This window comes from Acytostelium subglobosum (assembly GCF_000787575.1).
Source record: "Acytostelium subglobosum LB1 DNA, scaffold: scaffold43, whole genome shotgun sequence".
In the NCBI taxonomy this organism is placed as follows: domain Eukaryota; phylum Evosea; class Eumycetozoa; order Acytosteliales; family Acytosteliaceae; genus Acytostelium; species Acytostelium subglobosum.
In genome coordinates this window covers 15,566-26,489 of record NW_012236490.1, presented here as the reverse complement: position 1 = coordinate 26,489, position 10,924 = coordinate 15,566, and the positions used below count along the sequence as shown (strand labels likewise).

The 10,924-nt window shown below is 44.6% G+C and overlaps 6 protein-coding genes across 6 annotated transcripts; 5 read left to right on the top strand and 1 right to left on the bottom strand.

Annotated features, from left to right (window-relative positions):
• Positions 1 to 149: 149 nt before the first annotated feature.
• Positions 150 to 2,014, bottom strand: SAMD00019534_124450 (hypothetical protein; the record flags this gene model as incomplete). Its single annotated transcript, XM_012892312.1, has 2 exons — positions 150 to 166; positions 238 to 2,014. 2 exons carry the CDS (start codon positions 2,012 to 2,014, stop codon positions 150 to 152), a joined length of 1,794 nt encoding a protein of 597 aa, XP_012747766.1.
• Positions 1,166 to 2,612, top strand: SAMD00019534_124440 (hypothetical protein; the record flags this gene model as incomplete). Its single annotated transcript, XM_012892313.1, has 3 exons — positions 1,166 to 1,278; positions 1,385 to 1,538; positions 2,349 to 2,612. Coding segments are annotated over 3 exons (531 nt in total), but the record flags the coding sequence as incomplete, so codon positions are not given.
• A 539-nt stretch (positions 2,613 to 3,151) lies between these two features.
• Positions 3,152 to 3,640, top strand: SAMD00019534_124430 (hypothetical protein; the record flags this gene model as incomplete). The annotated part of the gene is made up of 1 exon (XM_012892311.1): positions 3,152 to 3,640. The coding sequence occupies one exon, from the start codon at positions 3,152 to 3,154 to the stop codon at positions 3,638 to 3,640; it is 489 nt and encodes a 162-aa protein (XP_012747765.1).
• A 37-nt stretch (positions 3,641 to 3,677) lies between these two features.
• On the top strand, positions 3,678 to 4,031 carry SAMD00019534_124420 (hypothetical protein; the record flags this gene model as incomplete). The annotated part of the gene is made up of 1 exon (XM_012892310.1): positions 3,678 to 4,031. The coding sequence occupies one exon, from the start codon at positions 3,678 to 3,680 to the stop codon at positions 4,029 to 4,031; it is 354 nt and encodes a 117-aa protein (XP_012747764.1).
• Positions 4,032 to 4,119: 88 nt separating this feature from the next.
• On the top strand, positions 4,120 to 4,299 carry SAMD00019534_124410 (hypothetical protein; the record flags this gene model as incomplete). The annotated part of the gene is made up of 1 exon (XM_012892309.1): positions 4,120 to 4,299. One exon carries the CDS (start codon positions 4,120 to 4,122, stop codon positions 4,297 to 4,299), a length of 180 nt encoding a protein of 59 aa, XP_012747763.1.
• Positions 4,300 to 7,068: 2,769 nt separating this feature from the next.
• SAMD00019534_124400 (hypothetical protein) lies at positions 7,069 to 7,616 on the top strand (the record flags this gene model as incomplete). The annotated part of the gene is made up of 2 exons (XM_012892308.1): positions 7,069 to 7,505; positions 7,598 to 7,616. 2 exons carry the CDS (start codon positions 7,069 to 7,071, stop codon positions 7,614 to 7,616), a joined length of 456 nt encoding a protein of 151 aa, XP_012747762.1.
• Between the last annotated feature and the right edge of the window lie 3,308 nt (positions 7,617 to 10,924).

Below are 10,924 nucleotides of genomic sequence, written 5' to 3'. Positions count from 1 at the left end.
GAGTTCCGGCTAGGCCCATGGGCACGACGTTCCAGACGAAGGAACCGAACTCAGTTCTCATTCCTGTTTTTTTTTTTTTTTTTTTTTTTTTTAGTTTTTTCTTTTGATATCCTCGAGCCAAGTCAATGGCAGAGAACAATTTGTATCCTTTAGTCGACATGATCAACTTAGAGATGTTGGGTATTGCGTGGTGTGAGTAGTGACTGACACTATTCAACGCTCGGTAGTCAACCACACATCTATACTTGTTCGTGCCAGGCTTCTTGATGAACATCACAGCAGCACCATAAGGTGATTCAGCGCGAGAGATCCAGCCCCTCCTCAAGTAGTCCTCCAGTTGAGCTTTGAGCTCACCTTTCAGTCTGTGGGGTACAGGAAACATCGAAGGTTTAGGTATCTCTCCATTGGTGAAGATCTCATAGTCCCACCCAGGTCGACTCACTGGTAGAGTCGTTCTCTCTCTGCCAGTTGATTCCAATAATGTGCAAAACTCATTCACGATAGTTTTTGACAATTTTGAAATGTTGCGGCCCATTGCTTTGGTGCCATCTTCTGTGGGGTTGAAAGCCACCTCGCCAGCATAGCATATTTCAGATACTCTATGCAGCTGACCCCCCACATAAACAGTAAAGGTCTTTCGTTTCGAATCACCCAGAGGTACTTCCTGACGTCGACCTTTGTCATCATTAAATGACCAGATGTTTGAACCAAAGTCGAGTGTTGATGCGGTGTGTTGAAGATGGTCTCTACCGATCAGTATCGAGGCATTCTCATCACAATCAATCACTTCAAAACACACAGACACAGACACATAAAGACCAAACTTGTTCTTTACTTTAAGTTCCTTTACAGTTATGCCCTTAGAGGCTACAGTTGATCCATCGAATCCTCTAAGTACAGTGTCGGACTTCTCCAATGGCATGTTGTGAGCCCAGTGCGCAGGCAAGACTGAGGTGTCAGCACCCGAATCAATCTTGACCTTGGTCAGCCGGTCGTCATCAACAATGGCAACAGTTGAAATCTCCTTGGTCTTGCCTGGTGTCTTGGTACCAGGGTACGTCGACTTGGCCGGTTGTTTGGACTTGATCCATTGTGCCTTCCTCTCCTCAGCTGCCTTCTTCTCCTCTTCAGTGCGGTCGTCTGGCAACGGGCAGTTCCTCACCTGATGTTTGAGAGACTTGCATCTGAAACATCCCTCAGGTTTGGGAGTAGACGTGGAAGTGTGCTCCAGCTTTCTCTTCTTATCAGTAGCCGTCTTGATAGCATCCTTGGTCAAAGGTTTGTTATCACCCTTGGGAGTGTTGTTGTTCTTGGCAACACTCTTGCTCAGTTCAGTGACCATCGGCGCTAACTCACCAGTGTAATCCGCACCATTGAGATACAGGTCACTTGGCAAATTGCTACGGACAGAAGCAGGGAAGGCGGAAGTGAACATGACGGTCTTGAACGTCTTGAGGTCCTTGACGCCCGATGACTCGACAGCTGCACAGGCCTTCCTGAACTTCTCGGTGAAGGCAGAGACATCGGTATCACCAGTGTAACGCAAGTTTGTCAATTCCCTCACCAACTCAGTGCGTGGTTTGTGGGAAGCGAAGCGATTGATCATTGCGCTGGAGAACTTGTTCCAGTTGGTAACACGGATGTCCAAGCCAAGAGACTTCTGAGCCTCCGGTGTCATGGCACTCCAGATGGCGGATATGCGCATTACTTCATTCAAGGCCATGAGGACGCTGCAGTTCTCCTCGAAGTACTTGTTGAAGTCATCAGTAACAGTGAACTTTGGCAACTTGGCTGTGGGCATGGAAAGTTGTCTGGCACTCCTTTCAATCAGTTCCACAACGTCAAGCCTGTCTGGATGTGGAGATATCATAATTACGCCCATTACGCTCTCCACCAGCTCGTTCTTTTTCTCCCACTCCATGTAAGTGGTCAGTCCCGGTTGGGACGCGATTAGTCCCTTCAAGGCCAACGTTCTCTCGTTCGGTGTCTTGGACTTGTCAGCAATGATTAACATGGCGTTTGCTAACCTCTCRCTGGCGGTCGAGTCTTCGTCGTCGGCCATCTCCGTCTCAGGTGTGCGTGGCGTGTCTCGGTAGGCAGGCGTCATAGGGTAACCGTGGCTCATGGCACTGGCTTGCAATCCGAGCGCTTGGACGCGGTTGTCCASGTGTTGGGCGAACCGGTTGTCAGGTTGGCGCGTACGAATTCCACTATCGGTTGGTGCTCCCTTGGATACAGTTGAWACAGGTGTAGACGCAGTTGGCACATTCTTGGGCATGGTAGGCGCAGGTTTGGCAACCTTTGGAGCAGGCTTGGATCCTGCAGCTGAAGGACTGGCATCAGGTTGAGCAGGCGGGGTGTCGGACATCGTGACCGCTCCGTACTGGATTGTCGTCGTAATAGAGGTTCCATTGTTTGGTAATTCATCATCATCATTGACATTGACAGCAGCATTGGCACCAGCAGCAGCAGGCTCGGACGCACTCTCCTTCGACTTGTTGGCGTTCTCGGCGTTCACAACATCTTTCTCCGTCGCCTTCTCAACTCCCGGCTTCTCCTCCATTTCCACATCAGTATTGGAAGCAGTATCAGACATTTTTGATAGCAGTAATTAATAGTAATATAATAACGATAATAATAATAGGTTCAGTACCTTCTTGATACCATGTAAGACTTTAGTGTATAGTTATGGCGTGGATAGTAATAATATAGACAGATAATAGGGGGTAAGGGTAATTGTTGTCCAGTCGTGACTAACAGTCCCGGGTATTTATTGTGTACGGTCATCCATGAGCGTACGTGTGATTAGTGTAGTCGGTTGTCTCCGCTATCATGATGACTCTCGCCATTATGATGGAGACTCACGCCATATATACAGTCTTGGCTTTGGAACACAATTCTATTAGATGCCAGCTCGGCGCGTGTCATCTATCCATATATATATAATTGTGTAAGCCCAACACCTGCTCCACTCCAACCCATCCCAGTCTGCATCCACCATCTTTCTGGGAAGCTCTCATCACAAAGATTGGTCAGTCCAACAAGCTGGTGGTTGAAGCGGTCAAGCGCATCGGTGCCATCCGCGAGGCGCCAACAATGCTCATGAATGATAACGATCATCATAGACAGGTCCCAATGGATGGTGGATTCGATGATATCACATCATCGCCACCACATACCTCAACAACAACGACAACGACAACAAAAACAGCGTCACAAAGCATCTGGTGAAGTGAAGAAGAAAAGGAAGGCAGTCAACGACAACACTACTACCGCTGCTGCCAACAAGCAACTGTCACCCAAGGAAACCGAGACCAGCGACAAGCGACACCCGATTCATCCGAGGATGAAGACAACGATAATGACGAGGACGATGATAATGAAGACGAGGACAATGATGAGGATGAGGACAATGATGAGTACTCGGGTGCCGACTCCAGTAGTGTTGGTGGCTGGCAATTACGATGATGACATCAAACCCAACCCTCAACACAATGGCACAGGAAAGGATGTCGATCCACTCTTGCGAGGTGTCCTCACCACCTGTCAAAATAACAGCAAAGAGTTACCGCCGATGACAGGTGAACAACAAAAGAGATATACAATCATTGGAATCCCCACCAGGAAGATAACCAAATGATGACAGACAACACCCCCCTAGTCAAGTACATGGCTGGATGGAAACCGAGTGGGCACTCTTCCCACGTGGGCCTGGTGTCGGGAAGTTGATGAACCTAGCCACAGATGATAGCAACATATCACTTGCATCGACGTACACCCTGGGCCTGTCTTTGGCACTTGGTATCTCCAATGTGTACTCAGGCAGGCTGCTTGCCAACCTGTCTCAACTCGTCCATCATTGCTCTGTGTTCTGTGGGTGTCAGATTGTGGCCAGTGTACATGATTATGTGTGCTCCCTTCTCAAACACTGGACTCTTCTTGGGCTTCTTGTTGAGGCCACCGATATAGGTATTTGCGGGTCGAGGAGTCTCGCTATAATGTATGGCAAAGAGACCGAGGCCAGCGTGTAGGATGTTGCTCGTCTCATCTTCACCTGTGAGTAGCACTCCCGTAGATGTTTGCTGCAGTAGGTCCAGCACTTGGTCAGCGTTCCACACAATGAGCCACTGTGCAGATGTTGAGTGGGCCATGGAGAGCGACCAGCTTCTTCATCCTTTTGATAGCAACTTTGACATTGTGCGCTTGCGAGCGATCATCCTATACCCATCTTGCCCAGTGACGCTCTCCGTGCTCCGTGTAGTATATGAAGTCCATGCGCTGCTTGTCAGCACTGGCTAGAGTGGAGTACGTTGGAGGGACATCCACCCAATCGGATGTCATTGGTGCAGTGGTGGTTGTAGTAGTCATTGATAATTAGATAGATGTATTTGTATTTGTTTAGTGAATGTAAGCATTGATGGTTGTGAGGCAAGAAATGTGCGGGAATAAATTGAATTTAGTTCGTTCCCACATTCTATATGCGGGCACATTTTAAACACAGATTATTCCCGCAGCCAGTAGGGGAAGAGTATTACTTTACTTTATGCTTTATTAACTTGTTAACAAGGATCGATCTACAGGTACCAACAACAAGCATTTAGACACATGATATATACCCATCGCCATCGACCATCGAATGGTATGGTCATACATACATCATACGATCAGCGATCAGTATCTACATATCGACTAACTCGGTGGTTCACAAATCGAGTTAATGAGGCAATTGTGATAAGGTTAATTACACTGCTTCACCTTGTTTCTTTATATTAATTGCCAACCAAACGTCAGAGGTCTTGACAGTCACAGTCTGTGGTCTGTTTGACTTTATCGCAATCTCTTAAACAGCCTAGTATTATATGATTTGTGGAGCGAAATGACACCATGTCGATTGATTGTGGATCAGGTGTCAAAGTTGAGATATAGTCGATAAGCCTCGTTCTGTTTTTATCTGCTGTAATAAATGATCGTATAAATATGATGATAGACATCAATGTAAAGTACACAACAACAAGTACAAGTGCTATCGAATGGTATCGACTATATATGTAAATCAAATGGAGTTATGAGTTATAACTATAAAGTGATGTGTGATTTATCTGTAATAAGTAATAAATGTATGATTGTATGATCGATGAGGAGACATTTATGTTATGTATAATACTAGTGTAGTATAGTTGCAGTGTTATACTGATACGTACGTATCTGTATGATAATCTATCTGTATAGGACACTATTGTACCCACCCATCGAGTGAAGAATCCACTGATGTCAATGTGTTAATGTTATTATATGTCCGTATCTGTTTTGCCACTGTACGCCAGCCAGCCTTCAAGCAGCATCCAGTACCTGTACGATCGTGGTCCTGTTCTCCAGCTACATACATATCTGGCAACCCTTGGTGATCGTAAGTTCATTGCGACCTTGCCATCAATTGCTACCAACATCAAGTACCCTGTGCCCAAGCCAGAACCTGTTAATCTTAGTAAGTTCGATCACGGGATAGCACACCACAACAAAGTCGAGTGGAGTGAAGATTAGCAGGTTATTTGTTGATGATTCAAATGATGGGGATATCGACAGCTCGTGATTCATATTTTAGCTCATTGCTCTGCATATATCTTATATCTGTCTGTGACAATAGGATAGGGTGGTCGATACAGTTGGTGGTGGTGGGAGAGGAGTAAGCAACAATAGCCATGCCTGCCACTTGCCAGCCACTAAAGTCATTAACACTATTGGCTCAAGGCTCAATAATAATTAATTAAATGTGTTTTGACCAAAAAAATTTGAACAGACATGTAGTTCATAAATAATCATAATCATTGCAATACACACAGACGAACAAACAGATACGGGACAACAGATACAGGACACGTGATTGACCCTACCTGAAGACATATATTATGTAGCGCACGCACTGTTATGATCATCAGCATCTATCGCAACTTGAATCATATTCCAGCTATTCCTTGTTGTAGACTACATCTTAGTGGTGTCTACTTTTCTGATTGTGGTGTGGTGTCCAGTTGTCTAGTTCAGAGGATCATCGAGGAATGGTGAAGAAAGGCAAGGACAAAGACAACAGCAAGAGGAAGGATTCTGAGGATGGAAGGCAATCGCCAGACCCTGACACACCTAAGAAGAAATCAAAACAGCAAAACATTAAGACAAGAGATAGCAACGATGAGGAAAACAAATGCAATAGGAACAAGGGCAGTATTGACATAAGTATATCATATTTATTGACCGGACCGGACCACCCATATCCCGTATGGCGTATGGTATGATCTTTCGCCTGGTCGAAGAACTCGCCATGGTCCATGGTCAAGGCTCCGATCCGAATCCGTCGATGACGGATATATATCCGATCGATCGTCATCTCATCATACAACTTGTTTGGACTCTCATACAAATATCAGGATGGATTTTGAGAGAAACAGTCATCCGATCCGGTCGGATCGGAGCCTTGTCCATGGTTGTGTTAGTTAGAAAAAAAAAAAGAAAAAAAGGTGGGTTTTGTTTGTTGGCGCCAAAACCAAAATTTTTCATATGATCGTACGAGGTACGAGCGTACGAGCATGCGTACGAGCGAGCATACTGGCTTGTAGAGAACGAGTTGTAATGAGTATGTATTGAGTGAACAACATGACATCATTCACACACACATATCTGTGTGTATCAAATACAGCTCACGTATCTAACAGTACAAACAATGTTATACAGCTAGATGTATCGCAACATATCAGTAGGGCAATACCATGCGGCTTTTCTCATATAAGCTCCATCTTTATCAAAGAAAGAGCAGTAGCACAACAGCAGCCGCCCCAACAACAAGAGAAGATGAAACAGAAAGAAGGAGGCAGAAAAGGTGGAGGGGGAGGGAAAGAGAGGAAGAATGAGAGTGCACCACAGTTAAAGCGACAAATAGAGGAGGGAGAGGCAGACGATGATGTCGCACAACCGAGACTGAGTCATATGGATAATCATAGTGGATCTCACAATGAACTCGAATCACTACGACGCATACAGAAACTACTGCCAGTGTGTGACAATATCCAGCTCATAATGAACCCACATGACATCATCTATTACAACAAAGCTGGTCGCATTCGCATTGAACATGCTCATGGTCAAGATATTCCCCATCATATTGATGAGACTTCACTACTCGACCCCCAGAGGTCATTGGTCACCCTCGGATGTGGAATATCGCTACATACATTACTTAACAAGAATGCCTGTGACAAACCAGATGACAACACCATTCGCTTCATCTCCCTCAACATTCTGAAGTCTGTTCTACTACAACTAGTATATCAGATTATCGTCATTGGGGATGTCACCAACATCTTCCATAGAGACCTCCACGAGCACAATGTTGTGATCAACTTCGCGGTAGTCAATAAGTTCATTTCACTGGATGTGTCTGGCATCGCCCATTCGTACATTATTCGTGATACATTAGAGGCAACAATCATTGATTGGGAGCTCACTGAAAACAAGTATGACTACAGTCCTGGATCATCTCGAATCAACAAGTCCAGCCGACAATATACCCAGAGCTCCCCTCATTCTTCTCCCAACAATACCAAAGCCCAGCACACCCACGCTGACTCTGTCGATAGCATGTGTAGACCAATGCAAGTCCTTAAAAGAATTTTGGACTTCATAAAAGAGGGTATAGCTGGTATCAACCCAAATGGAAGAAAAGAGGATGTGGTCTCACTAAAGAAGCAGGCATTACATTGGCTATCATCACACTTTTCCAAAAAGGAAGTGCCAACGAGTAGTGGCCCAGTTGCACTAGAATCCATAGCGTACACATTGCTTGGATCTATTCTTCTGAAGCTGCACAGTATTTGGAGCAGCGAAAATATCAGTTTCGTTTCATTGGTAGCGCTTGCACTACCTACTCCAGTCATCATCCCTTCATGGCAGAGACAGTACAACATAAGTGCATATACCTGCTATACATACATCAAGCATCCTCATCCTTTTTCATCTGGCAATTTGGCATTGGCACAACCACAATCACAGGAGGTGGTACTGACCGCCGCTGATACCGCCGCACCCAGTATACAATCATCATCATCGGCGGACAATAATAATAATAACAACAATAGGTCATCGAGGAAGAGGTGGCCAACAAACAATATTAGAGCATTCATGCATCGGAAAACGGCACAATTGCCCCGTCACTACGATCAATCGCATGGTAGTATTCAGTTGGTCATAAATCAGAAGCTGGAGTTCGTTGCAATGGAAAGCGAGGCGAGCTGTCATGACAGAATAATGCAAATAGCAACATCAAATTCAGATTTACGAGATGGATCAGGGAATCAATATCATCCCTTTATAATTGACACGATCAGAAAGGAGCTATTGGCATCACCATCAGCTCCAACTTTGCAATCACAAACCGACTCATCATGTACACCTACTACTTCCACTACCGCACCTGCACCCATTGCTATAGAGGCATCCCCAACAGACTACACGACCCGAGCGGGACCGTATGATATCTATGGAGTCACATACGACGATCTTGACGGAAATCTCTATGTCCATTACAACAAATCCGGACTCGCCGGCTTATTCTGCAAAATTGATATTTCTGCTGGCACAGTCATCACCCAATATTACGTTCCATCGTTCCATCACTTGGATCTGCATAATCGCGTCATTACCAATGGCATACCTCTATTACCGCCGCAATCTATCACACGACCAAAGCCAATAATGTTTGGAGGGGCAGGTAATCAAGTAAGGATGTGCAGCGACATCACAACGAATGCAACACGTGCATGCAACCATGAGCCAAACGCTACATCTCTCATCAAGTCATCCACGAGATACTTTCAAGACATTGATACATGGGTTGTAATTGCAAAACATGACATCCCTGCAGCAACAGAGATAACGCTATCAGAGCAATTCGATCAAAAGTCACTTCACAACCTGACCAAAAGCCACCGAAATAATTCGTATGCACACTATTACACACAATGAAACTGTGAATCCATTCCAAGCCAAGGAAATCTGCAGGAGGATTTGGATTGAAGTTTGAAGTCATTGAAGTTATTTAGTTATAGTTTGGGAAGGAATAAAGATGACTGCTGGGACCATTGAATAGGGGCACACACAAGGTCATGTCATATGTATCTATCGATTGAGTCGGTGGTTGCTGCACGAGGATCAGTATTGATGTTATAGGTTAGGTGGTGACATCTCATCTCAGAAGATGATTCATGATTCACATACTTTGAGGAACAGCAGCAATACAAGGTGAGGTGAGGTGAAAAAAGATCGTTCAAAGGAAAGGACAATAATGACTGACTGACAATTTTAATTATTAAGCGTCGTTCGTCGTTAGAAGAATGACTAGACGGGAGCTTATTATATATTACCTTCTGTCTATTTGTATGAATGATGGATGGAGGATGGATTGATGTTTATTATTGTTTGGTTTGGCGGGCGGGGATGCAGCGACTGTGTTGATTTATGATATTGTTCTTGATTGATTGATGGATATCGGATGATTGCCCGCAAATGACCGACGGCTCTGTCAAAGTTGCCATCGAAGCAAAATGTGCCCTCATTTATAATGCGAGAACAAACTACAAACTAAATTCAGTTGTTTGTTTATTCCCTGGAACATGGAACAAGGAAAAGGAACAAAACTGTTTGTTGAGGAGAGCTATAGATATCAACAATAGAGTGAAAGCCAAAATGRATGGAATGGGAACAAAGATAGCATGACAATACCCCTTCCTTGGAATGATTATTATCATCAGTTGTGATCAGATCATTGATCATTTATCTTAGATCTGATAACATTGACCAACATTTGGTTCATAGGCCAATCACCTCACCAGTTCTGTTTGTCATTGGTTAATAAATGAGTGGAGGAGGTATGCAGGCTCCGTACCCGTACAACTACTAATAGTCTACTAGTGGTTCCGCCACCTCAGTTCAGAGAGTTGATTGGTGTTGAACGCTCCAACACCCTCTTGGATTGGAAGTGGAAGGTCAATGGTCAATGTTACAACCGATAACATCAATACTGATCCTCGTAGTTTCACAGTAACCTCAACCTCAATCCCAATCCCTCGAGAAGACTGAGGATGAAGGAGAAAGCGAAGAGATGGCATCGGATGAAGGAGAAGAAGAAGAAAGCGAAGCGAAGAGACAACAGAAAACGTGAGAAAGGAGGGCGAACGAATATGGGGTCATCTCATCAATTTAGTCCTTAAATATCAGCCAAAGAGTGGATGGATACGACCACTTAATGGAAATGACATCGAGAGTGTTTGTCAGTGCGTTACAGATCCAGTCATTTTTGATTGGATCTACGAACGGAATCAGAAGATGTTCATTTCCCCTAACTTATTGGATAAAGTTGCACTTGGTCAAAACTTGACGGTGACGGAACTGGCACTGCGAGTGCTTGCTTGCTATGCTAAACAATGTATACCCGTCACTTTGCCATGCTCCATTAACGCCATATGTACACCATGCACCAAGTAATATTAATATTACTATTGATAACTGTATTGTTGTTGTCTGCATCGGCTTCCCAATTGAAACCATTCTACATGAGACAAGATCACGTCATTATCACTGGGGACCCGTAGTTAGTTTCATCATATAGTCGCTGGGCCGCAGTGCCACATTCCACAAGAAATGTGTGGGAATAAATTGAATTTTTAAGGGGATTATTTATTCGCATTTTTATATGCGGCGGATTTGACTTCATTGTGCGGGAATAAATTGAATATGGTTTTTTCTCACATGTCACACGTATAAATATGCGGGCACATTTTTAAACCCAGATTGTTGTTCCACAGCCAGCCCACAGACTGTTTTCTTGGGGGGGGGGGGGGCGTGCGTTGGGCGAGCGATTAATAATAAGCGTCAAAAA